The sequence below is a fragment of the Pteropus alecto genome, unplaced genomic scaffold, assembly GCF_000325575.1.
Source record: "Pteropus alecto unplaced genomic scaffold, ASM32557v1 scaffold79, whole genome shotgun sequence".
NCBI lineage: Eukaryota > Metazoa > Chordata > Mammalia > Chiroptera > Pteropodidae > Pteropus > Pteropus alecto.
The window spans coordinates 9,995,732-10,023,097 of record NW_006494612.1 but is presented as its reverse complement, the minus strand read 5'-3'; the positions used below and the strand labels follow the sequence as shown (position 1 = coordinate 10,023,097).

The following is a 27,366-nucleotide window of genomic DNA, read 5'->3' as shown; positions in this document are numbered from 1 at the left end:
ATAGATACAGGGCAGTAATCCTTATTTCACGAATTTCCTAGGTAAAACATCGATTTGTAGTACTGAGTATTTACAAGACACTAGCATAAAAATTATACTTTATATTAAATGCCAGAATGCCCAAGCAGTTAATTCTTATAGGGAGAAAACTAGTGCTAGAGATTGGGAAGAAAGAACACTGCCTTTCTGATGCTAGAGAAAGTTTTAAAAAAATATTACATGAATACAAAAAGGTTATAAGAGGTGAAGGGAGAGTATCAGGTTTGTTTTTCGCCTCCTATTTCATTCGAAACAAACATTTTATTCTCTCTTTCAGGTAGCAGAAAAGGTCTACTCTATTAAGAAATCTCAGTATGGAATAGCTAAACTGAGATCAGATGACTTCTGTTAAAACAAGGATCTCTAGACTGGTGATTCTGCAAGAAAACATTTACATCTCTGTTACAGGAAAGTCATTGTTGGGTGCTGACCATTTGGAAGAAAAGAGAAAGAAAGATACACAAAGAACCAGTTTCTTGTTTACCACAACAATGCTCTATTAACTCTCTATACTAAATATACTATAATAACAATCATATTAAAAACAATTAAATGAAGTGAACCTAAATGAACAAATATTCTTAAATGATAAGTTCAATGTATAATAACATAACAGACAGAAACAACTCCTCTTGGGACTTTTTTTTAAAAAAGATATTAACAGGACAACATTTATATAAAGATTCTATCTTCAACATGTCTAATGCCATGGCCATCCTATTATTTTTCTTCCAGCCATTTTTCTTAAGTGGAGGTAAATTATACAGTAGTATCCAACTTTATTGAAATAATCAATTTGAAGTTCTGTGTGAGATATAACTTTCTGAGCATGTGATCATAGCAATGAGTGCTTAGATCATAGTGCTAACTTCGAGACTGACTAAGTAACAATTTGCTTTTTGAGGAAGTATCTTGGACATCAAAATCAACAATTGAAAATGACATACCAACTCTCTCATTCTTCCCCCACCCCCACAAAAATTGATACTTGGAAAATGAAATGAGAGGGCAATGATGTTATGTCTATTATCCTCTGTAAGAAGAGGTGATTACCACAGAAGATGAAGAGGGGGTTATTTTTCAATTCTTGGGAGAAATAGTTAAATCTTAGAATGATGGAGATTTACTTTTCTTTGACTTTCTTACTATTTCACAACCATAGCCTACTGAATGGTTTTATCCAGGTACTTCAGAATAACTCAGTAACTTCCATTACCACACTACCCTACTCTCTCACTGTAAATTTGAATCACTTTAAAATAAAAGAAAGGAACAATGAAATATAAAAATTGAAAATAAGTTAATCCCTTCAAGTTACAAGGTCCATTTCTTTAACAGAAAAGTCATCTGTGAAAGGAAGAAATATATTTAGGTTATCTTTTAAAAATTTTGTGCATATAAGCATGGGACAATGAAAAATAAACCATTCTTTCGAAACCAATGAAAATGAGATATTATTTCAATGAGTAAAATATACTGACATATGAGATTTGTATACTGGCATAGAAGATGGACCTTTGGGAAGGTCGTACATATCTTAGGGTCATCATCATCATCATCATGATCCTACCATTAATTCAGATAAATATTTTGCTTTATTTTCTCTCACATTCCTCCTGCGAGGGAGGAAATGCAGGCTGGTACTATTCTCTTCAATTTAAAGAAGAATCTGAGGTCAAAAAACTTAAGTATATTTACTACTTCTAAACTGGAACTGAGACAACTAGCAAAGCTGGATAAAAATATAAACATCAGAGTGAGTCATTGGAGAACTGAAAAGGCAACCAAGACCTGAGAACACAATTCCTGAGAAGGAGTAATAAGTGGAGATGTGAGCTGACATTCTGCCACAGCTCTTGCTCTTAGGCACTTGAAGTCTGGCTGGGGGCAGGGACAGTTACAAGTGGCAGAAAAACCAGTAGAGCTTTCGTCAGCCTTGAAGAGCTGCAAAGAAAAACTGAGGGGCTAATAAAGCTCTATAAAAGAAGGGGTGGAGAAATGGGCTCTGCTGGTTTTCTACTCAAGCCCCTTCCCAAATTCTGAAGGGAACTTTAGGAAACTAAGAAGCAAACAGAAGCACAAACCTCTGTAAAGCAGAGTGGATTTTTCAGTAGTTTCTTGGTATTGAGAAAACGGAGGGATGAATATATATGACCTGAGAGAGGAGAGGGGTCCTAGTGAATACTCCAGACTTCCAGTTACATATTTCTGAACACAGAATTTGTTATTACGAAGTGATTCTCTTTCATGTTAATAGATATTTCCCTTAATGTCTACTTTGTTTCACATTATAATTTAGTGAACACTTTCTTTTGGTTAAAGTTGTTAGCATGGTATCTCTCTCCTAAATCCTTTGATATCCAAACTTTCAGTGTCCTTATGTTTCAGAGATGTCTCTTATGAATAGCCCATAGTTGGGTTTTGTTATTCATTCAGGCTTTAAATGAGAATATTTAGCTACCTACATTTATTGTAATTACTCAGGTTTAAATTTATCATTTTACTGAATGCTCTTCATTTGTCTTGCTTATTCTCTTTTTTCCCCTTATTTTCTTTTGGATTCTAAAGTTATTTTATATTATTAGCTCAGCATGTATATGTATTGTATATCATTAAAGTTCTTTTGATTACAACATGCATTTCTGACTTATCGTTTACCATGTAAGAATTTAAAACACTTTAACTCTAGCTGTCTTCCCTTTGGGATTTATATGACATTGTTGTCATGTTTTTATATTCTGTATTTAAACCCCAGAGGACTTCATTTCTTTTTATTGTTTCCAACAGTAAATATTCATTTTAATCTTCACATATCTATCCTTTTGTTGCTATACAGTCCTTCGTGCATCTCCAATCTTCCAAGAGGCATCGTTCTTACTTTTTCATGAAGAACAAGAGCTGTTAGCATTTACTTTAGCATAGGGCTTCTGGAGATACATTTCCTCAATTTTTATCTGTCTAAAAATCTTTTGATCTATTTTCCAGTGCACTCATTTACTTTTCAGCTATGTTTAATCTCCTGTTAAACCCATCCATTAAATTCTTAATTTTGATGTCTCTACCAAAGTTCTCATTCCTTTCTTTTCTGTACTTGACTACAGTAAGTTGTAAGAAATAACCTTGGTTATTTCTGTTCGTGCAGTCTCATATCCTTGTGTGCCTGGCTAGTTTTCATTACATGCTGAACCTTATATTAATTGTTTTCAGAAATAATCTGAGTCCTAGAATGTTAATATTCCTCAAAAGAATATTCACTGGTTTCTACCAGGTGCCCTGCAGGACTACCAATCTAGAATCTTCTAAATCCAATTTTCGGGATTCGTATGATTTCAAGCTGAGCTTCAGTCCTATTTCAAATTCATCCTTTCTCTATTGTAAACTCCGTTGGGGTCTCAACACAGATTGACTGAGAGAGTCCACCAGGCCCTCTACTTCCATCCCTGTAGGCTCATGAAGCTACTGAAAGACCTACTCCCTTTCTTTGGTGCTCGCTCTTGAGTCAGCCAACACCAGGGGGAAAAGCAGCCCCCAAACTCAGGCACACCTTACTTGGCCTCCTTAGCATCTTGTCTTGGTAATTTTCCCCTACTTTTATCCTATGACTACAAGCAGACTTAAAAAAAACAACAAAAAAAAAAAGTCCAGCTTTTGTAGTTGGTCCCAGGAGATGGGCATGTCCTAATTACCTAGATTGTCATATATAGATATTTCCTAAGAAAAATGTTATGGAGAGATTTTTTTCTTTTAAATGCAAAATTTCTAGTATTTAAGGTCATTATTATCCAGTAACAGGTAAAGCTTTATAAATATTTTCTCCCTTACCTGCTATTGCTTCAATACTTGGAATTGCAATAGTGCTGTAAGTACTGATTCTCTTACAAGACCATGTATAAACCAAGGAGTCTTCTGTATTTTCCAGTCTCGAAACAGAATCGATAAAAAAAGAGCCCCATTTTTTAGATGATGAATTTAGAGGCTTTGTCTTCTGTCCCTGAAACAAGAGAATAGAACAATGAAAAATCATTATTAATGTTCAATCTCATAAGTTTTTTCCTCCACTAAGTAATAAGTCACAATAAAAAAAAATCTGTAAGAATTTCAGTTGTTTACCTTAACCAAACTATATACTACATAACAAGTAAAACAAAGCTTAGAAGTCCTTTAAGGTAGCCTCCCCGGCTTTGTGTGGGAACCCCTTCTCATCCTTAGGGATCCGGCCTGAATGCCAACCAGGATGTTTTCCTTGACCTCCACACTCAGATTGGATTAGGTTTCCTCTAATTTCCTATATCCTGAGTTTGTCCCTAATATATTATCTCATACTATCTCACATTTATCACGCTATTTACTTTTTACCCTTGACAGATTATTAACTACATAAGATTAGGAACTTTCTTATGTATTAGTGTAATCCTAAAGCTTTAGTGCCTAGGACAGAGGAGGCACATAAAAATGGTAGACTCAATAAAAGACTCATTCAATAAATACTTCATAGTGTTTTATGGATATGACATAAAATTAAGAACTTAAAAAAAATCCTATCATATCCATGTAATCTGGATTTTACAATCTCTTATCCTGTTCTGATGAAAATTTCATTTTAGAGCAGCACAGTCACAAATTAGCCTCTAGATTCATAATTCCATAAAGTGCCGAAACTCACTTTATGAATCAAGATGAATATATGTTTTCAGAAGATGGTGTTTGGAAATCACTCAGCATGAATTGATTTGGATTTCACCAAAGATATTTAAGAGCAGCATAGAATATGAATATCTATGTTCCTGTGTATACATTTAAGGTGTATTTCAATATATCTTCTTAAGGTCTAAAGAACAGTTTACAAGATAAATTTCTTTACGTAGTTCATTATCTTTTCTAAAATAATGAATCAGAAGAAATGAATCACGACTCACAAACTATATATAGATAATAGTTTTTAAGTGAGTGGTTGAATCTAGGCTCCTCTCTATTCCTATGAGAAAAGGAAAATAGACATATTTACCCTTTCTGGTTCAATGCAGTATGGATACTGCTATGATCTACCTGTTTATGTCTCCCAAAATTCATATGTTGAATTCTTCACCTCCAAGGTGATATGAGGAGGTAGGGTCTTTGGAGGTGCTTAGATTGTGAGGGTAGAACCCTCCTGAATGAGATTAGTGCCTTTATAAAAGAGACACCAGAAAGCTAGCTTTCCCCTCTGGCATGTAAGGGTACCGTGAGAAGACAGTGGACTGAGAGGAAGCAGATCCTCATCAGATACCAAATTGACCAGCACCATGATCTTGGACTTCTCAGCCTCTAGAACTGTGAGAAATAAATGTTTGCTATTTATAAGCCAGCCAGTTGATGGCATAGCAGCCCAAATGGACTAAGAAAGATGCCAATCTTTGTTCATTCTAATGTTGGGGGTTTTAATCACACACTCATACACACACACGCGTGTGCTAATCAAAAGAATCATGCCATTTTCTGAACACATCAACAAGAAACACTTCTATTTTTGTTAGAAGTGTTTATATATTACAGGTATCATCCTTTAATGGTAAGTGTTCTCACCAAGCTTCTATCCTCTCTTCTGCTCTCTCTGTAATCTCTCTCCCTTAGACATTCATTATGTCCTAGTTTTCCTAATTCTAACTAATCTATCTCCCAAAAGCCAGTTTGATCTCATCCTCCAAATATTTCAAAGAAATAGGATTCAATATTAAATCAATCATATCTCCCTCCTCACAAAAGCAGTTTTCCTTGACTTCCCTATTTATATGAATAAAACCTATCATTTCCAGTTGCCTATGCTTGAAAACCAGCTATGTTGTAAGTCTCAACCCCTACCACCAGTACCAGATTCATCATTTGTGCCTCTAGAACATCTACCTGCAAATTCTCTTTCTTTCTCATTACTATCCAGTTGGTCATGTTTGTGTTACCTATAATATAGGCTGCGGAAACAGCCTCCCACAGCATCCCCATCACCCTCTACACAGCTGTTACACGAAAATTTCAACATTGTTACTCTACGTTCAAAAATTGTTAGTGGTTCCTCTGGTTGACAAATCTACACATGATCAAGACTGCACTGTAGTCTGTACATTACAATCTCTGTACACTTATTCGTGTTATTTCCTGAACCAAGAATGTTATTTCTATCATTTGATAATGTACCTGTTCTTCAATGTTTATCTCAAATTCTACATTCTTTGTGAGGTTTTCCCTAATTCTCCTTGATGAAGTATCCACCCCGCCTTATTTAAAATTCTTTAATAATTTGTACCCTGTCCAGGCAGTTATACTTTATTTCTATATTCAAGTTCCCTACTCCTTCTATCCTCATATTATAATACATTCTGTAAAAAGGAACTGTGTCTGACTCAATGGTAAATCCCCAATATTCCTAGCAAAGAGGCTTACACAAATTAAAAACTCAGTACAGGTATATGTTGAACAATAGAATGGTGTTCGACTGGCTTTGTAATTGGCCTTATTAAGACATCTCTGCTAATCCAATAAGCTCTTACCTATGTCTGATATGTGCAATAAAAATTTTGAGTATTATTCTGAAATGTGTGTGTGTATAGACACACAGAGCTACCAATCTTGCCTCTCAATCTCAGTGTGAGTGGATTTAATTAAGGACATATATAAGACATATATACGTAAGCTAAGTTATATATAGATCTCTATATCTTTATGAATAATGATTCATTTAGTTTTGAAAATGAAAAAAAAATGTTTATGTGTATATATATGTGTGTCTAATATCATGACCGCTGACCAAAATGGAAAGGTTTCAAGACAAAAACAAAAAAAACAAAATAGAAACAAAACCCCTGAATATAATCAGTTTCTTCTACTTAACTTATAATTTAGTTTTATTGACAAGGCTTATCTGTAAAAGAACCCTGAGAAAAAAACATAACCAACTGAAAATATCTCACAGAACTATGAAATGCAATGAAGTGAAGCTTTAGCGAATATTGGTTCCAGTTTGTTTTTTTAAGTTAACTCATACAAATGTATCTCCGACTATTTTATTAGTAATCAATTAAAAAACCCAGACAGTTTTATTAACTTGATTGCTTTAAGGAAGTATAGATAACACCATTGTTTTAACTGGCACTTCATGGATTACTAGTGAGGATGGGCATCTCCTCTCATACATAAGCTTTTTTCTTTAGTCTACTGCCTGATACCTCTTGTCCAGTTTCCTATCTGAATGTTCTATTTCTTATGTGCTAGATATAATATCATTGTTGGTTTTTATTAGGTTGAACCACATGAAAGTGCTGATTTTGAACTATTCTTGACATACAAAAAATGGCATTATAAGGTTCCATCTAGATGGATGCTGCAAAACACTTTTCTCACTGGTTAACAGTATTCCAGGTATCTTGAACAAAACTATTTAATATTGATGCAAAGTCATCAACTTTTCTACTTATTGTTGCTCTTTTGGGTCCTAATTTGAGAAATCCTTCCTCGTCCTAAGGTCACATGAATGTTTTCATAAATTTTCTTCACTTAATTATATAGATAAAATTTTACTTTCCATAATCGATTCGGAATTAGTGAAAAAGGAACTCATCTTATTTTTCTTCACACAGAAACTACGTGTTCATTTACTGAATTGTCTATCTTTTCTGATGATTGATAATCTTCTATCATATATCACATTTTCATGGTAACTTGGAATGTGATACAGGGGCATATGTCTGTATTTTTTTTCCTCTGTTCACTAACATTTTATATATATTTTGTCACCAGTATTGTATTTTAAAAAATTACTGTAATTTCCTAACATGATTAGTATCTGAGAGAGCGAGATTCTTTCCTTTCATTATCCTTTTTTACATAATTGTCTTAGCTATTTTTGGGCCTTCAGTTTTTTATCTAAATGCACTTTGTGAAGTTCCACCCAAAATCTTTCTGGGATTTTGCATAACATTATACTAATTTTATAAATAAATTTAAGGAAAATATGTAACAGTATAATTTTAAATCATGTCTTCATAAATATGGTATATCTCTCCATCTATTTATTTGTATTCAGAATTGTTTCTAATTGAGGTATAATTGACAGATAACATTAATTTCAGGTAATACCATATAATTATTGGATATCTGCATATATTGTGAAATGTTCACCACAATAAGTCTAGTTAACACCTATCACCACACAGTTACAAATTTTTTTGTGATGAGAATTTTTTTCAATATATAATACTGTATTATTAACTACAGTCGCCATGCTGTATGTTACATCTGCATGACTTATTTCACAACTAGAAGTTTTTACCTTTTGTTTATTTCCTATGGCTTTCTATGCTAATGATCATATAACTCCAAAATAATCACAACTTGGTGTCTTTTCTTCTAACCCTAACTCCATATTTCTTTTTCTTTTCTTGTGGTGTTGGCCAGCTCCCTGTTACATGATATAATTCATAACAGGTATCTTTTGTCTAGCTAAGAACCTTAAAGGCTATGTGTCTCCATTAAATATGGCTTTACATTAAATATTACCTTACAGATTACACTCCCACTGGGTTTTTTGTGGATAGCCTTTCTCTAATTACAGGCTGGCTCCTTCTTTTTTGCTGAGAATTTTCATCATTAAAATGAATTATTTTGGCAACTAAATTTCATAGTATGTTATTCTAAAAACCCTGAGAATACACTTTTATTTGAGTTAAAATGAAGGAACAGATGAGAACAGTACTGAAGGAAGCTAAAGAGGAGAACTCCTTTTCTTTTTCCTATGGAGGGTAGTCTTATGAAATGAAGACTGTCCCAATAATGACAAGATTAATGAAGTGACTTTTATTTCTGGAAACAAAAATCAATGGAAACAAATTATTTTTCCTTAGTCTCCATAACTAGGCTTACTTGAATAATTCAAATGGGTGATTTTCGTTTATCTGTCATGCTCCAATAGAGTAAGTTATCAATAGATACATTAAGATTTCAGAAAGTCTCTTATATAAGCCTTTCAAGTGCCATTTGAGATGTTCTCTGTCCTTGAGATACCTGTCACAAATGAAGGGAGGTGAAAATGATCTTTATGTTCCAGATGGTTTCACCTAGAATGGAAATTGCTTTAAATATGTGAGAAATTGAATTCAAGTCTAAGTGAAACAAGAATGTCCACAGAATGTGGGAAATGTAAACGTTCTGGTTCACTTCTGAAATGACTTGGTTAATTTGGTTTCCCATTATATTGTTTAATCCTGAAATGACTTGGTTAATTTGGTTTCCCATTATATTGTTTAAAGTTCACTTACACTGAATCAAGTAACCACAAATATGTAATTAAATTCCTTTGCATTCAGGCTTTGTACTCACCAACAGACTGTACATGACACATGTTCTGTGTTTGACATTTGGTTAAAAAAACTAAACTCCATCTTTCTGAATAATCACAAAATAAGCAGAAGAATGCCCACACAAGGCTTTCTATTTAGTTCTCTTTAGGGACTGTTTCCCTCCTGCTGTAGCAACTGAAGATGTTTGCATTCTTGTCTCTTCCACAGAGAAACAGGAAAGAACCTGAATTCTCCTTGCGTGCTGAACTTAACACCTGACTTTGGTGTGCCGACAGAAGTGTGCTGTGCAGAGGAACAGACCTGAACTTAAATATGAAAGCAGTCTCATTTTTAAAAGTTGTGGTTTTAGGTTTATGTCAAAGACAATTTTTTAAAAACACACAGAATTATTTTAAAATTGTGCACATATGCCTTTAAGCATAAGCAGAAAGATGCATGATTGAGGGTTTTCCTTTAGCAACTAAGTTGGCCTGAGACATCTGCTAAGGATGGGCACATCAATTCAAATACTGCCTCAAAAACAAACCACAGAGACATAATGGCAGTCGGTCTGACCAGGATAATTTTGAAGTCACATAGTATGAGGATACTTTGCTTTTTCAACATAATGTGTGGGACACGATTGGGAATCCCACAGCAAAATATATGCTTCGGACCCCAACAGAAGAAGGGACTCCATCTTCTACAATTCCACTTTTCCTGGAACCTCCATAGTATGAGAGATGTTAAGAGTTCAGGTATAAAGCTGGATCCTTAGGCCTTATTCTGTCACTTGGCCAAACCCTCCTAGTCTTTGCTTCCTTGTCCATGTTTGATAGAGCAGGGGTGGGTTGGGGAGGTGGAGTTCGATGAAAAAGGAACATTATTTATTTCAATTCTAACTTGGGAACTAAAACATTCAAGCTGTTGACTCACCATTTTCTGTCCAGGAGCTAATTATTAACTATTATATGTTTATAACTAATTAAAAAGAGAAAAGGGGATCCATGGAAGAAGGATGGGGTTACTGTGTACATATTGCTAGAGGAAACTTTCCCACTGATTTTTCATTTTATTACCATACCTGCATTCTCAAATCATTTTGAAGAAACCAAATCTCTCTTTAGTGAAATCTTTTTCGAAAGTCACTCCAGTTGGAAGGCCCACCTTCTGAAAGGTTGTTTTAAAGCTCCTCTTAACTGAAATTGTCCAAAGAACTTATAATAATGTCAGGTTGAAGACTAAATGCTACTCAATGGAAACCTCAAAGAAACCTGATTCCATTATTCTAACATTTTGTTAGGTCTACTTAGTTATTTTTTCTTTTAATAATAGACTTTTTTAAAAGATCAGCTTTAGGTTTACAGATAGAGCAGAAAATTCAGAAAACTCTTATATAAATGTGTATATTATATATACATATCCCCCTCCTGCATCCCCACCATTCTCTCTCCATTATTAACATCTTGTATTAATTGGTGTGGTTAATTTGTTACAACTGATTAACCAATACTGATACATCATTATTGATGAAAGTCTGTAGTTTACATTAGGGTTCACACTTTATGTCGTATAGTTTTATGGGTTTTGACAAAATCATAATGTCATGTACCCACAATTACAATATCAGAAAGAATAGTTTTACCATCATAAAAATCCCATCTTCCATTTATTCATGCCCCCTTCCCCTGAACCCCTGGTACCCACTAGTCTTTTTACTCTCTATAGTTTTGTCTTTTCCAGACTGTCATATGGTTGGAATCATATAGTATGTAGCCTTTTCAGATTGGCTTCTTTCACTTAATATGTACTTAAGGTTCTTCCATGTCTTTCTGTGGCTTGATAGTTTATTCATTTTTATTGGTAGTTTTTGATATGATAATTGTTTTTGATTTGAAATTTTCCTTCTTTGTAATTGGTCCACTGGAATGAATTTAGAAAAATGCATTTTATTTTCTGATCTTTCTTTTCTGTTTCTTCTTGCTTTTAAACAAACACTTATTTTCCCTTTCTAGATTTATGACATATTTTACTTTTCTTTACCTCAAGTCTTCACCTACATTCAATCTGGGGGCTCAGGAATAAGTTTAAAGGAGCTACCAATTTAGTTACGTTAGACCCGTGAAGAGAGAGCAGGAGAGTTTTCATGGCCAAGCGTAAGAGACAGTATGAGTGTAGTGAGTCAGGATCTGGCTGGTCAGCACCAGCCGAAAAACATCCATGGTGCCATAGCACTGAATGAAAGCAGAGGGCAAGGAAGACAGATGTTATCTTGGTATCAATTAAAAATTATCAATGAGATCAACTATAGAGCTGAGATGGAAAGAAGATCACAATAACTGTCAACAGATTTCATCATTCTTTATACAAACACTTTCTAACATACATCAAACATAAAGGTTTTTCCTTCAAAGAAAGAGCTAAAGAGAACCCTTACCTCGTATTTTCCTCTCTTCTCTAGAGGCTCTGATTCCTCAGGTTTCACGTCTCTTTCCCCTTTGAGCTCTTCCAGGATGAGGACTGTCTCCCAATTACTATAATGACGGGCTGGGTAAATATCTGAATGCATGCTGTCACCAAAGTAAACAACCTGTAAGTCAAAGAGCAAATTCTGTTTGAGGCATGAGAACTGTGAAAGAGAGTGGTGTTCATTTCATGAAAGGCAGAAGTAAGGCAGGTATCGTAGTAAGGCATATTACACTTCCTTGAATAACTTCACAGGGGGCTGCTGAATGGCCCCACTGGGATTGCAGGGTGCCATGTTTACTTTAAGAAATTATATAATACATTTGCAGGTACAAGAAAGGCAGAAAATAAGTGATTTTATTCAATTTTCTGAAGGAGTGAAAGAGTCCATATGTTTACACTTAGACCTGCCCCTAGAATTGAAGAACAGGGTGAGATATTAGAGATGACTTGCTACAGTGAGTTAGATCAGCAGGAGGGCACATCACAACCACTTTACCAAAGAGTTTCTGGGTCCCACCCAGACCTGCTGAAACAGAATCTCTGAGAGTGGGGTTGGGCAAGTAGACTCTGAGAAGCTCCCCAGGTATTCTGAGGCAAAGCCCCACTAATCTAGTCCACACCCCTTTTACAGATGAGAAAACAAGGTTAAAGGAATATGAACAAGAACCTGCAAGTCAGGATGCTCTGTCCACTAAACACCTCAGGAGTTCCCCGGGGGCTGTGGCACCATGGGAGCCAATGGAGTAGGACTCAGTTACCCACTGATCTCTTCTGCTCGCAGGGCTCCCAGCAGATTTTTTAGATGAAAGGTCCTGCTGTTAAAAATGCACCAATGTCCAACATCAACAATGTGACCAGATGTCAAAAGCAAGTGTGTCTTTAGACTATCATCTGCAGTGTAATTTCAGTTATTTTATATATATAAAAACTTTTTGGATAGATTGTTATCAGGACATCATTACTCAGGTATCCCACACACTAATCCAGTATATCGCCTAGATCTGTGGCTCCTTCTTGGAATCTATGCTCTTCTCTGTTACAGATAAAGACCCAGACTACATCAACAAGGGAAAGGCTTATTTAAGCAGAAGAGGTAAGAGAAGAAACTGATACAGGCAGAGGCAGAAGTTTTCCCCACAGATAATTAAGCTGAATGCATTATGGTTTTAGTTTATAATGGTTTATGTCTGCAAGTAGGCATCCAGGACTCCGCCTCAATCAGAAAATACCTTGGGTTCAGGTTTGCCAGTCATTTTCTTCAGAAGTTCGTACAAGTGGACAGCGTTCCCTTGGGAGTACCAGCCAGGTTTATCCAGAGATGGCAGTGGCTCCTGCTCCTCGTCATTCTCTGAAAACAGTTTGACAATCATATACTTTTTAGTTTAGTGAGAACACCCAGCTGAGTAGACCACACTCAGTAATGGCTGCGGGACATGTATGAGAATGAACCACGTGGGGCCGGGAGCTAGCATTCAGTGAGCATCGACTATTACAAACACGTCACGGATACATAAATAATAATTATTACACATTTTTAAAATAAAAACATGAAAAATAAATTATTTGAATATTTTATATACAATTAAACATTTTTTTAGAGCAGTCTTAGGTTCACAGCAAAATTTAGAGGAAGGTACAGTGATTTCCCCTATACCCCCTGCCCCTGCACATGCATAGCCTCTCCCATAATGGGTGATACTGATATGTCAATGTAGGTCCATCAATTGAAACACATGTACTACTCTGGTGGGGGATGTTGATAATAGAGGAAGGTATTTTGCCCAAGGTCTCATAGCTGGTAAGTGATTTATTATTAACAAAACTCCACAGCTTACATTAGGACTTCAAATTGGGCCTAGAAGACAGAGGGTAAGACAACAGCCCCATGGACCATCTCTAAATTTGGATTCCTGGACCTGAATATGGGTCACGCAACTGTCACCAACAAGATACAACTATAGCACAAAAGAAAATTTTCTCTGGCATCCGTGAGGACACCCATAATCTGTTAGTTCCACACTGGAGCCTCAGCCAAATCCCTGTGACATCTTTATATAATAACCAAATCAGTGTTGTTTATTGTCCTCCATATATATGAAGAACAAACAGGTCATCAGTGGATAAAGAAAAGAAGGTGAACTTTAGAATTCATTTTGAACTTCATTTTATGAAGTTTATTATCTTTGCAATCGCTCTCAAATTCATTGATAAAAAAGGACTATCTTATGAAAAATGCAAACCAGTATTACTTTCCTAAACTTAAACTTTGTCATAGTTTTGATTTAAAGCATTCTTAAAAGCTGAGTAGAATACATTAATTGGAAAACATCTTCCTATGAACATAGATATTCAGAATAATTTTCTGTACCAGTGTTCTGTATGATGTTCAAATTATTCCTCAAAACTTATAGCCTAATGACTAAAAGTTAAAAAATAACTGTGGTAAAAGTAGAAAGGAAAATAACTTCAAGGAAAAAAAAAAAAGCAAAAATTTCTGACCGTTCTGAACTAGTTTTCATCAGTCTTCTGAAATGGATCACGGTGGCTACTAAACTGTTATAGAGTTTAAATTCTATTTGATAACTTTTAAGGTGATATAACAGCTTTATTTTATTATTTAAAAGTTAAAAAAATTTCAATTGCCATTGACATACAATATTATATTAGTTTCAGGTGTACAACACAGTGATTAGACATTTATGTAACTTACGGAGTTATCCCCCATAAATCTAGTACCCATATGACACCACACATAGTTATTACAATATTATTGACTATATTCCCTATGCTGTACTTTACATCCCTGTGACTGTTTTTATAATTGGCAATTTGTACTTCTTAATTCCTTCCCTTTTTCCACCCTTCCTGCTATTCCCATTCTTTTTCATCTGAAAAATGTGTTCACTCTTTTCATTCCACCTCTTTATCAGCCTCTTCTACATGTGTGACAATTCTAACCACCCTCCTTGAAGGCTGAGATTGCTCCCCAGAGAGGACTGCTTTGTTTTTTATGATCCTCCTGTATTCCGCAGGCACCTTTGTTCTAGAAAATTCAGACATTACAATTAATTCATCCCTCAAGTATTTAATGAAGCATTTATGCAGGCCCTAAAATCTAAGGTAAACTCCATGCCTTTCATTTTTATAGTCAGGGAGAGACTGAGAAACAAATGATTATGATACAATGTAGTAGAGTAAAATTTAATACAAACATAGGTTTATTATCTTCTTTCTCTCCCACAAAGAGAAAGACATAGTGTCTCTTATATCTTTTGTTGCACCTAACACATGGTTGTTACCCAGCAGATTATTTATTGAATAACTGAATGAACAAATCCTAAATAGAAGACAAAAGCAAAACGTAGTTTACCTAGTGTCCGGAAAGGTCTCTGACTTGGTAAATGGGAGAAGAAACCAGGCTTCAGTGCATTTGTAATCACAATGTCAAAAAGATCGGCAAAATCATTCCTAAGAAGTAACACATTTTCCATAAATTTATTTAAGGAATTAGAAACGGTCTATAAAAAACAGAACTTAATGTTTGCCTACCTACTTGACCATAGATAGTATCATTCCTTATCTTTGGATTACCTTTTTACATGCTTTCTATACATTTTAAGGTGAACCTGGAAACAGAAGGTAGTTTAGCACTAATATTCTTGACAACACCTTGAAGTATAAATATAAGAAAAGTAAGAGCACATTAACTCATTAACTCTAGGTGCTAAGCCTTCTCAATATGGTAATAGTAAGTTAATTCAATAGTTTCTTACAGCTAGAAATAGTCACAAGCTATGTCTTCCTATTTGAGTCCTGAAATTTGTCTGGATTGGTTAGCTTGAAGAGATATTAGTAATTCTGTGTGTCACATGGGTTCTATGGAAACCTAGCATTATATCAAGTCTGGTGACATCTTTCAGAAAGTATGCAAAATGTGAAGAAGATACTTTATTTTGAAAATTGGGGTAGTTTTATAAAGGGTCAATTTTTAGATAACAACAGTAAATTGTTTTTTAGTTTGTATTTAATACTATATTTAGGATTATTTGAGATGGTAAAGAAATGGTAGTCCTTGTTCCCAATGGCTTCGCGATGGTATTGGGGAGACGATATTTACCCAACATATCTGTATACTTTTACAAACCAAAACTGTATTAAAGAGAAATTGTGACAGGCAGGAAAAACTTTGGTTATCTATGCTAATGAAAAAGAGATTAAGACTCCAGAGTTTTTATTCTGAAGTATGGTTCCATCACCAGGAGAGCAAAGCTCTCTGTAAAAGGCACCTTTCAAGGCATCCAAGACTTCAAGCTTTAATTCACTTCAAGGATCGCAAGCCTATGTATTATTCAGAAAACAAAGCATCCACTCAGACTGTAAGTATACCATCGACCAATTTAAATCTACATGTGCTGAGAAACATGTAACCAGGGGTCAGTTTAAAGCTAAAACTTGCTTCATATGCAGAGCAATTCAGTACTTGCTGAAATCTGAGGAAATGTCATGAGGGATCTAGTAGCCCATTTTAGAATCTTGCTTGGACCTTGGATAATCTCTGGTATTGCCCAGAAGAATGACATACATAAGTATTAACACTTACTGAAAATAACCAACTACTCTGCCTAATACTTTACCTGTATTATGCTATTGAAACTCCTCTTCATATCTATGAGGTATTATTGTCCCATTTTTAAGGTGACGGAATGGAGGCTTAGTGAGGTTATAAAACCTGCCCCAGGTCACACAGTAAGTTGCAAGGCAGGGCTTGAACCATGTCTGTTTTATTTTCAAGTCTATGCATTTATAGTGCCTCAATTTTCACAGATGTCAATCCCATCCCTGGCTGTGCTCAATGGTGAAGGACAAGGATACACACGGAAAAGGCTACAGAGAAGTTATACTCGTTATCTGTCAGTAAGTACAATCTGCAACTTAGTATCCCTCAATAGTCATCCCGAACTGAGAAACCAGATTCATGGAAGACAGCTGGAAGGACATGTGTTTTCTCTTCAGAAAATCTAAAGCCCAGATCAGTAAGCTACGAGCATGATGAACCCCGGTAATGTTGCTTTGCTAAAATGTACTAGGGGTTTGTTGGGATCAGCAGATGTTGAGGGATGTAATGAGAAACGACCACTTGTCACTCAGCATTATTTAATATAATATGGTCATGGTGGAGCTTTTTTTTTTAAAGCACTGGTCTAATTTGCTATTGGTAAAACCAAGAAAATGGAATGTCTCATTACTTACCCAAGGATATGTTTGCAGAGAAGTCTACAGTAATCACTGTGAGAACTAGTGATTAACAGAAGAATTTTCCCAGCATTCTTTAGCTGTCGAAGCCACTTTTTTACGGATTCAGGACATCTGTGTAAATACCTGCCTGGATCTCTTTTTATTTCTGGAAAATACATTCCACAGTTTTCTGAAAAATAAAAACATCGAGGAGATTTTTTTTTTTTTCATTTTGGACTCAGTGTATTCTCAAACAAGTTACCCTCTCTCAAAACTATAAATAAAAACAATCTAGCAATCAGTATTGCTTCTTAAGAATACTTCTCATCCTTTACTTAAAAACATAATGATGATTGAAAATGTAGTTGAGAATATGTGTTGGCTATTTGACAAGAACTGATAAACTGTTAAAACATAACAAACAATATAATCGGCATTCTCAAATCAGAGATAATCTTACTGCAGTTTTAAATATCGATTGATTGATATTCTTTCAATCACTCAACAACTATTTGCTGAATACAGATAACAAAAAAAATAAATATGCAGATAATGCACCATGAACGCATCTTTGGCATAAAGCAGCCAAGAAGGGAGCTGGGTTCCTCAGAGTCACAGTAGTATTGTTTCATATGAAACTCAGACGAGAAGGGTCAGTCTATTACAGTCTCCGAGAGGTGCTGAGACAGGAAGAACAAGCCAGAAAGGCCAGAAGGCACGGTAGTGGACAAGGAAAACTGAAGGACCTGAATCACTGAGCTGGGGCTGCTGGCTCTGCCCCTTTGGGTGTTTAGAGAGTCCAACGGGTCATCTGAGCTGTTGTCCTGGTCAGATGCACTCACAATGCTTGACACGGTGCCTTAAAAGTTGTGGGTATTTAACAGACAATTGCAGATGTGGCTGAAATACTACTAGAGTCATGAAGCATTTTAGAGATGCTGTTCTCTGAGTATGACAGCACTAATAGAGAGAACTCAAGTTCTTACTTTCTTTAACTGCTATAAAAGAAAAAAAAATGCATTAACAAAACAAGAGGTGAATGAAATTATACTGAATGATAAACTGCAATAGATTTGGGCTACACATGCAACTCTGTATGCTGTCATATACTTGAAATAGCAGAAATGAAGGCTACATTTCAAGAATATCAGGACAGGAAAAAAGAGTCTTTAAGCAAAAAACAAAACAAAACAAAAAAACACAACAAAACCAGAAATGGTAGCAAATACAGTCTCTGCCTGCCCAAATCCACTCCCCCTCTCTGTTGGAAAGTACTCTGATTTTGTTTGAGGTTTTATCCTCTGCCGAGGGGCTGGGCACTCAGGGAGGGCGTAGGTTTCCGTAGGTCTAACCTATGATGGCAATTCCTTCCCCTGTCAGTAAGTTGTTTAGGACCCTGTAGGAGAGCCAGGCATGGCCAGTGAGACTTGAGAACTCTGCTGGGGACCACTGGAGTCCTGTATATCACCCATCCCTTCTATTCTGGACTTTGCTATGGCTACATGTTCTACCTAGAACTGTGGCAGCTAACTTCAACATGAAGTGCAACTCTGACATATCAATGATGACTGAGTGGAAATCTGAAAAGAACCTTTGGCTGATGACATCACTGGGTCTCTGATTAAGAAACTGAATTAACTGTTCAAAGTATCACGTAAACTCTGAACTTCATCTGGTCATGCAAACTAACTCAATTTAATGATAGCTTAAACATTAAGTTTACCAGTTATTTGCAACTTAGAGCATCTTTCTTCAGAAAAATAGTATGTTGTAGGAATCGATCATAATTAGACCAAAAAAATAACAGAATGTTATACTATGAGAATAATATTCAGACATTGGGAGACCAAGAACAAAAAGAGTTGTGCTCTTCTTGTATTTTGTCCTACCGGGACATTTTGTGTAAAACTCTGGGATCCCTCAATATCCCAGAAGCTATGTAATGCATAGCTATGTAATGTGATGCTATGTAATTTTTCAAAGCTTTTTATCCCCAAAGCTTAAAAATATTTAAATATATCTTCTGTTTTTCAGGGAAAAGAGGGCACAAGTAAGATAGGGCTAAATAAGAAAGAGAAAATAATACAAGTAAGTTGCTAGGAAGAAAACAGTTTGATGAGTGACTATCAAAGTAATGGCAGAGGCTGTGACTCAGAATTTATTATACCTAAAAGTCATACGTGAGATTATTTTACCTAGAAAAGCAAAGTTTTTATAGCAATAAGAATTTTGTGAGTTGGATAACAAAAGATTTATAGTACCTAATGCTGAAAACATTTACATACTTAAGCTTCTGTAGTTAGGAACAACTGCTGAGAAAAAAACTATTTTTCCCCCTTAGTTATACTTATGAGCTTAGTGCCATCTAGTGATCAAAATATAAATTACTGTTAAAAAGTTACTGTCCCATTTCCAAAGGAATCAAGAAAACAGCATATACATTTAAATGCTGTATTTTAAAATTATTGCCTAGATTAATTTTATTAGTATCCCTTAATAAGCCTAACGCAGAGGAGTGCAAACATAATAGTTTAGCTGGAGAAAATTACTCCCTGAGGTGAGTGTCCTGATTTTGTTCACAAGCCAGACTGAAATGAACAAAGTAAAAGACAAACCCTATACAAATAGAGACCCAATAGATTACGGATTGCTCTTACTATAAAAGATCACTGACTTTTGTAACCTCAGATCATTAAAGGAATAGATGTAATTACACAAATACTCATCTTTTAAAAAATTTATCTTTGAGATACCACTGACATATAATATACAAGTTTAAGGTGTACAACATGTTGATATGCTACATCTATATATTGCAATATGATTCCCACCATAGCATTGGCTAATACCTCTAACACGTTACATCATTTCTATTTTGTGATGAGAACAATAAGATCTAGTCTCCTATTAATTTTTAAGTGTATAATATAGTAATGTTGTCTATAACTCACACTCATCTTTTTATTGAAATAAATCAAGCTACTGAACCAACAGAAGAGTTAGGTTAAACAAACTACATTGAATTATAATTGTTAATTAAATTAACTTCCCAAAGAGACTTTAAAGTCCTAAAGGTTGGTAGTATATCTTTCTGCTTAGCATGGAGCAGGCATTCAATGAATGAATACCTAAATTAGTGGAAGGGCAGACACAGGAGTATTTGTGTTTATTTATAGTCAAAGTAATATTATGATTCATAACATATAACCTGTGAATGACAAAAAACTGCCCTATCAAAGTCACCCTTTCTAAAGTACATTCATTTTTTTTTTACCTCCACTGAAAAAAATAATCATGTTTAATTATATTATGCTACTGATAGATTAACACTGACTGGACATGACAGGGAATTTAGACCGAAAGTGGAAAGAAAGAAATGGTCTTGTTTGTTCTCAACTCACAAAGTGGCCTGTGTTTTCGGTTAATCTCAAAGGAATTCTATTTTACTGCCACTTTATGTAACTAATTTTCCTGACCTTTCCACACCTCTAATATCCTTAGATGCTAGTATTTTCTATGTCTACATGGGATTAAAAGTAAATTTTTTAAAAAGCTAGTTATAAAGAATAAAAGTTTAGTTGTACTATATTAATAAAAACTGGTTAATGCAGAGTCATGGAAATAACAACAGCAAAGTGTTTCAACAGTCTGATATGTACATAAAGTGGCCCACATGTATCAAATACGATTCAGGATTTAGGGGTCTCTAGTGATAGATAAAAAAATACAAACTTAATATTAAAAATACTTTTTTAGTTTAATAGACAATTGTGCCACATCACTATTTCTGTCATTGCAGAATAAGTAAGCCTTTTTCTTGTTAACTGTATTACCACTGTCTGTGCAACTTGTGGCTAGTTTCCAAAGCTGTTGTCCCAGGGGATTAGAGATGTGGGGATGCAAACACCTCCACCATCAGCCTCCAATTAAGGTGTGCTGCTCTTTCTGTGGGAGACAATAATTTAGCAGAGACTGAAACATTTACAACCTTTACAAGTTATAGAACAGTATGCAAGTGAACAGCTACAATGTTTAGTTTTAGCTATGAACTCAATGTACTTGCTGTAAGGAACAATATAATTAATTTTGTGAAATATACATATATACATATGCCTCTGTGTGTGTGTGTCTGTGTGTAATTTTGGCCAAGAGATATTGAATTATTTTTTGAAAGATGGAAGAGATAAACGATAGATTAAGTATGTTCTGAATTTATTTAGGGAGGGCAAAAGATGAAACTGAAATTTAATATTAAAACAAACATTTCTTTTTATGATCCATACATGGTTTGTTTCTATCTAATATATTTATAAAGAAATCTAGAATATCTGGATTGAATGAAGTGAAAGAAATACCATTTGTGAAGATTTAACAAAACAAAGGATTTTGCTTAGGGTAGGAAATTAATCAAGAACTAACAACATCTATTTATCCAGCTTCTTTGGCCTTGAATTCCATATCTCTGGCAATAAAGATGCCTCCTATCCTCCTGGAATAGGGTGGCTACCATCATATGGGAGATTTATTTTCTTCTTTCAGCGGGGATAAAAGAAGGTCAGAGTGTTTTTACACTGGCTGTTTCTCAAGTAACTTTAATTCAAAATGTTAAATGTCATATTTTGGGTCAGCCTGCCCTGAACCCCATCACCTCCAAAGAATTCTATTGTATATACATATACAGAATGTAAATGACATATATTGCTATGTCAACATAAATATTTCAGTTTAAAGAAAACCAAAATTAACAAGTAATTTAAGGTAAATTCTATATAGTACTTCTGACTTCTCACCTACTTCAAATGCGAGCTCCATAGAAACTGAGATAAAAATAACCAATTGCTGAAATACACAGTGATTACAACAAAAGAAAAATAAAATTTTTGAAAGGTTTACCCCACCCCCATTAACTTCAAATCAAAAACTTTTGAGATTTCTTTAAAAAACTGATTGGTCTTCAAAGAAATATGCATTTTAAAGATTATATTTTATCATGGGGTGTATTGTTTTCTTAATTACTTTAGTTGAAATATCCTCAGAAATATCTTTTCTTACTAATAGGCCCAAAATATTCAGAACAATGACTAACTTAGAGGGAATCAACATCAGAATACACAGAGATTATAATCACAAAGGATTACTTATCTAATATCTGGTCTCAGAGTGTATTATATAAACAGGAAACCTCTATATAACTATTTGTTCTTTGTCACATATACACTTAGGACTACACTTAGGACGTACACGTTAGTGAACCAGATATTGTAATGAGGCATTACTGTTTTTCACTACATTTTTCTATCCAAAACTGGATTGCATCAGTTTTATACTCTATTTATGTTTTTATAAAATACTACACCTGGACAAATTATCTCAAGTTAATTTAAGAAAAGGGAGAAAACACTAAAGTTTTAAATTAATAAGATTTTAATTCAGATAATTGTTTTGATAGAGGTATTAATTTTGTAATGTAAAATTTGAAATTATGGACTTGATAAAATAGAAGTGTTAATTTTTCTTTGCTATAACAAACATAGATATGTAGTTTGCTCTGCAATGCTCTGCAACATTGCTTGAAAAATAATGCCCTAATCAATTACAGCTGACATTAAATATTACATTAGTTTCAGGTGTACAGCATAATGGCTAGACATTTATATAATTTACAAAGTGACCCTCTCGATAAGTCTAGTACCCACCTGGCAACATACACAGTTATTAGAATCTCACTGATTATATTCCCTGTGTTGTATTTTAAATCCCTATGATTATTTTGTAACCACCAATTTGTACTTACGTGAGATCTTTTAGCAAAGGAACTTCTTTACATTTCTATTTACATTCTTCATGTCAGGCAAAGAGTAGAGGATAAATAACTGTAGAAGCAAGTATGTGTGCAGGGAGAGTGCTAACAGACAAGACTTGCCAGGTGATCATAAGGACCAGAGGATGGTAAACCACAGCTTACAAGCTAAGGTTTTATATCTGAAATGGTTATATAAGTATCTAAAAAGCCTATAATATTTATAATCTGGTCCTTTTAAGAAAAAGTTTGCTGATTCCTGATGTAAATACAGTATTTCATAATTATAGGTAGTAACAATAAAAAACAAGTAGTTATAACTCAGAAAGTACTAACAAGATTAACAAAATCATTAATTTGAGAGTTTTTGTTTGAAGGTTATGTAGCCTCTCTGCAGAATATTAGAAAATCATTTGTGACAAATCTGCCTTCTGAAGGACAATATAAATATTTGTTGATCCCCAGGCATGCTGTACTTGGCCCTGAGTTATTCTCTGGCCTGGGTCCTCTAACAGTCTAGTCTATGGAGCCAGAAGAAGGTTATCTTCACTCTGCCATCTTGTTAAAACAAATCTAAACTTGCCTTTCTCAATGCCTTTATGATTCAAGTACACTTTACTTTCAGTCTCTGATAAAATGTTTTCAGGCTCATTTGGTCAGTTAAGAGAGCAACAGAAGGGCACAGTAAGACTGCAAGCCCAGAGCTGAAAGCTAACAGCTGGTAATATTTCCCCTTCTCAATGTCAGAGGAAGTAGAAAGATCCAAGAAATGCACAGTATGACATGATTACATCATCAGAAGGACCTAAAGAGCTTGTAGCTTGGGATGAATAAAGGCACTGTAACTGCAGAACCAGCTCAAAATGGTCCTATGCTGTTTGACAAGGTGCTGAGTTGTTTTTCTGAGACAAGAGACTGAAACCACAAGTCATGCAGCTGAAGCATGGGCAGAGGAGAGAACTCTTGCCTCCAGCTGTACCCGGAACTAAAGTATCACACCTGACAACCCGATGGAACCAAAGGACCAGTACACACTGGAACTTGAACTCCGGAACCCCTTCAGAAGCCACGCATCCAACTGTCCCGGAAGAGCCAGTGTTCATACCCCTTTATCATAAATGGCCAAGTTCCAAGGTCCTCTAATTAAAACTTGCCCCATCGGCACTTCTGCATATGTTTCCCCTAGCCCTTAAAACTTAAAACCTCTTGGCCCTCTCCAGCGAGCAAGATGGATCGGAGGCACCACTAGGTCTCCCACCATCTTGGTTGGCGCCTTCTTGATTAATCAACCTTTTATTACTCCAAACCATGACATTTTGAGTTTTGGCTTTTCGAAGCATCAGAGACATGGTTTGGTAACAGCACTATTTCCTAAATTTGGCATTAAAAATTAGCTGCATGAAAAACAGGACTGTTCTTATTGGTACATCAAATTAAGGACTCCTCCAGGTAAAACCTGGGGCACGTTTTAGGGGCTAGCTTCAAAGAAGTACACTGTTAAGTTTCATCTCAAATAGTTTTTAAATGTATTTCTCAGGCACAAAACCATCTTAGAAGGTTTTGTTTTCATCAGAGAAAGTAGGCCCACCGATTAACAGAATGCCAAGACAGCACTTGGTATATACATACTATGCTAAATTCAGCTCTCAAAGATACATAAATAACTAAATTGATCCATTATGGGAACCCAGTCCTTATTCTACAATAACCGAGCATGAGGCACAGAGAAAGCCTGGGGGCACGGTTGTAGGAGCCTTAGTACCTAATACAGAGTGCAGCCTCTGTAAAGAGTAGGCAAGGTCTCAGGTAGAAAACAGTAGGAACCTGGGCAGGAAGGGTACAAAGGTGACTAATGCTGAGTGTGGCTGGTGTCCAGAGAATATTCTACTCCAGGCAAGACTTTTAAGTTTCTTAGTCTCTCTCCTTTTCTTCTCTGGCCTGAAGACTTTCTTCCTTTCACCTCTTTCACTCTATCTCCTTCCAATTTAACAACGAGTTTATATATCTTGGGTATTTTTCTGAACTAACGAATGTAACATATAGTTATATTAAGATGACAATCATATGTATTTTTTAAACACTAAAATATGAAAGACTTTTAAAACCTAAAATTGAAACATAAGTCTGTCAGGTTAACAAAAAAATCTTAAAAATAATGTTAAGACTGTCTTTATATACATAAAGGTTTTGAAAGAAAGATGTTTTTCTGCTTTCTTTCTTTAGGACATATTGCCTACAATAAACAAAACAAAATGTTTAGTTCTATAACTGTAGACTCTATTAATGTTAATAGTAAATGTAGATAGAGAAATATTTTCCCCCCACTTGTTCCTAAAACACATGATCCACAAGTGCCCACCTGGGGCCGGGCATGATACAGGCACTGAAGATACCAAGCTGACGTGTGGTTCTTCCCTGCAAGAAGGCCTCAGTGGTGAGAGAACAACAGAAATTGAAATGCAGTTTGAAGTATGCTTGGCTAGGCAGACGACCAACATGCCAGGGCTGCTGCGAAGAAAATGACTATTTCTTCTCAGGCAGGTAGGGTGAGGATTCAAGAGAAAGCGAGACCTGGCTGGGTCTTGGTCAGTAAGAGATATTTCAACAGGCCATAAAGGGGAGAAATAGCAAACCAGCAGAGAGAACAAGCGGAAGAAAAGGTACAGAGTGTGAAATTCAGGAGAGGTCTGGGGCTGAGAACCCACAAGAATCCTGACTGGGAAGTAAAGGTTGTTCTTGTTGCCAAAACAATAGGATGCTTCCCCCCCCCTCCCCCCGCAGTGCCTTTGCTTAGAACCTTTGCTGTCCAGGCCATCCCACCAGCAGCCTCGAGCCATTACCTCAAACCCATTCTTCTCTTTTCTAAATTCCACCCTGCTTTTAGGCGTCAGTTTAATTCCCGCTTTTTCTGGTTTTGTCTCTCCTTTGAATATGCCAACTACTCTGTTCTAGTCCACGTAGTCCAATGAATCTTCTTCATAGATTCTTCTTCACAGATTCTTCTTATTCATAGATTCTTCTATACAGTTCATTAATTGTATAATAGATTTTTACCTTCCACTTAAGCTCTCTAAAGCAATTTTCTTTGTGCCGTTATAGTGGTTAGCACTACAGTAATTTGATTTTAGGCACATAGAACACATTCAATAAAGGTAATGTAATTAAAACTCTCTTAAGAGGTTAAACATACTCATTTGAAATCTTAGTGAGTATATAGTACTATGTGGTTTAACAAAATAAACCATTTCTTTTGTAGTCAAAGGTAAACTTTATTCTGCTCAAACGAAATGAGGCCTACTATTCATAAATTTTAATTAAATGGCATCTCAAGGCTAAAGTCATAGTGTAAATTTGAATGTTGGTGTGTATTTAGTGTATATCTTCAATCTTTCAAAATAAAGCACATAAAATATGCTATAAGCAGATAATAGCTCTTTATTAACGCAGAGATCCTACAAGTTCCCAGAAGACTGGAATAAAACAACTTGTAATAATCAAACTATTTCCTGATGAAAAATTATATTGACTTTCTTTTGACCCAGGAAAATATTTGTTAAGAAAGCATATGACATAAGTGATCAGACTATTTCTTTTTGAAAAGAAAAGAGCTGTCAACATAAATCCAGAAAACCCAAAAGCCTGAACTCACTCAATAACCAAGAAGGAAACATTCAAAATTCAATTTAAATGAGGCAAATATTTTACTCACAGTGTTTGGCAAATGTTAGCAGTAAACACTAAATGAGCTATGTGTACTCAATGAAGAAAAATGTGAATGAAAAGAAAATTGCACTAGACCTCATAGATGACCAATAAGAGTCCAACTTATCTGAAAACTATGACAAAGGAAATGTTTTTCCTTCCAGCTTCCAGATAAGAACTCCCTTTGAAACTTCAAAAAGACTTTAAATGTCTCATGCCAGCACATTAAATCATTGTAGAGCAGAGTAGGAGAGAAGGGAGAAATTCGTTATTGCAGATGACTTCATTAAGTAATGGTTGCTGTTATTAAGAAGAGTAGCTATTCCATTCCTATCAAAAAGTCTTCAAAGGACAGAGCAGTTCTGTACAGAGTAGACACACATATATATAAAGCACTCTACAGGATGTGGTACTGGGTATTCCTTGGTGGTCCTGTATCCAAATTAGAGTCCCGATTTCAGGACTCAGTTGTACAATTCACTTGGGTAAGTATCTTAGTCATGCAGACACTTTACTGGCTTATGTGTGAAATGATGATAATTATAGAATTTGCTCCATAAGATTACTGTGCGGGTTAAATGCAATAAATCTTTGTGAAACACTTAGCACAGTGCTTGGCACCTAGTAAACACTCTGTGTTAGCTACTCTGGCTTAAGTACAGGTAGCTAATTCACTACCTGTGAAATGTTATGAGCCACACTGCACCACATAATTGCCCATTTGATTACTATAATGGGTCCAAAGTCAAAGTTTCCCTTGTCAAAGTGTCACTTACCTTCAAAACATTGTGAAAAGTCAACTGAGGGGGAAGTAGG

At 35.3% G+C, this 27,366-nt stretch overlaps 1 protein-coding gene across 2 annotated transcripts in view; it reads right to left on the bottom strand.

Annotated features, from left to right (window-relative positions):
* Nucleotides 1-27,366, bottom strand: part of NT5DC1 (5'-nucleotidase domain containing 1) — a 110,692-nt gene that overhangs the window by 2,502 nt on the left and 80,824 nt on the right. For both annotated transcript variants that reach the window (XM_006926190.2, XM_025042425.1), the window contains 5 exons: nt 17,064-17,238; nt 15,184-15,281; nt 13,043-13,161; nt 11,782-11,934; nt 3,862-4,030 (listed from right to left, as the gene is read on the bottom strand). In XM_006926190.2, the coding sequence (XP_006926252.2) occupies nt 3,862-4,030; nt 11,782-11,934; nt 13,043-13,161; nt 15,184-15,281; nt 17,064-17,238 (714 nt within the window). The remainder of the gene's footprint in view (nt 1-3,861; nt 4,031-11,781; nt 11,935-13,042; nt 13,162-15,183; nt 15,282-17,063; nt 17,239-27,366) is intronic.